Genomic DNA, 988 nt, shown 5'->3' with positions numbered 1-988 from the left:
CCTGCCGTGGGACACGACCCTCGGCTCTCGGGGGCTGGGGGGCAAAGCCGTGCCCTGCGGGACCCCCTGAGGGGCACTCGGAGCGTGGGGACCAGGCAGCGGCGTGGGGTGGCGGTCGGGGAACTGTGCCCACGAGAGGGTCACCAGAGGCTCCCTGGTGCTCCGAGCCCTTTCGGGGGGGTTCCCAAACACCCCCCAGTCCCGGGCAGCCTGGTGGAGGCTCGCCCCAGTGCGGGCACCCCCAGAGGAAGGCACCAGCCTCGCTGGCTCCCTCCGTGCGGAGCTGTGCCCCCCCCCCCGACCCCTCCCCACGGAGACAGCAGAGCCGGGAAACGTCAGGCTACCATTTATTGTAAAAGGCCAGCGGTGCCTGCGGTGCCCTGCGCAGGCCGGGGCCGGGAGGAGGTATCTAAAAGTGCTATTTACACCCAGCTCCGGGGGTCCGTCCCCCCAGGGATCCCCCCCCCACCTCTCTCCGCTCCCATCCCGCTCAGTAAAAGCTCTTGGCGGCTCCCTGGGCCTGGCTCTTGGTCACATCCTTCCCCGAGTGTCCCTGGCACTCCGTGGGGCTGGCGGCCGGGCCCCGCAGCTCCGATGTGGGCGGGGGATCCGCGGGGCAACCCGAGGCTCCGTGGCAGGAGATGCCGGGGGGCTCCCCGCGTTTGCCCATGGTGAGGATGCCCGCGGCGTGGTTACCGGAGCCGTGAAGCAGGCGGTAGAGCCGGCTCTGGAAAGCTGGAGGGATGCTCTTCCTCTTGCCCAAGGTGAGGATGCCCGCGGCGTGGTTGCCCATGCCGTGCAGGAGGTCGTAGACGCGGCAGGAGCAGGTCTTCTGCCGGCAGCACTCGGGGGGGCTCTGCCGGGAGGCGGCCAGGGACCCCAGCAGGAGCAGGAGCAGCAGGAGGAGACCCGCAGCCCGCGGGAGCTGCGGGGGGGACGGGCAGCCTCAGTGCGGGGCGGCCGGCACCGCCGGAGAAGTGCGGGGGTG

The 988-nt window shown here is 71.6% G+C and overlaps 1 protein-coding gene across 1 annotated transcript in view; it reads right to left on the bottom strand.

Moving 5' to 3' along the window:
• Positions 1-335: 335 nt before the first annotated feature.
• The window catches only part of HCRT (hypocretin (orexin) neuropeptide precursor), a 2323-nt gene continuing 1670 nt past the window's right edge, over positions 336-988 (bottom strand). Inside the window, exon 2 of the mRNA XM_014959168.1 lies at positions 336-925. Within this exon, the coding sequence (XP_014814654.1) occupies positions 491-925 (435 nt within the window). The 3' untranslated portion in view covers positions 336-490. The remainder of the gene's footprint in view (positions 926-988) is intronic.

This window comes from Calidris pugnax, unplaced genomic scaffold, assembly GCF_001431845.1.
Source record: "Calidris pugnax isolate Ruff unplaced genomic scaffold, ASM143184v1 scaffold341, whole genome shotgun sequence".
NCBI lineage: Eukaryota > Metazoa > Chordata > Aves > Charadriiformes > Scolopacidae > Calidris > Calidris pugnax.
This window is presented reverse-complemented; position numbering and strand designations above follow the sequence as displayed.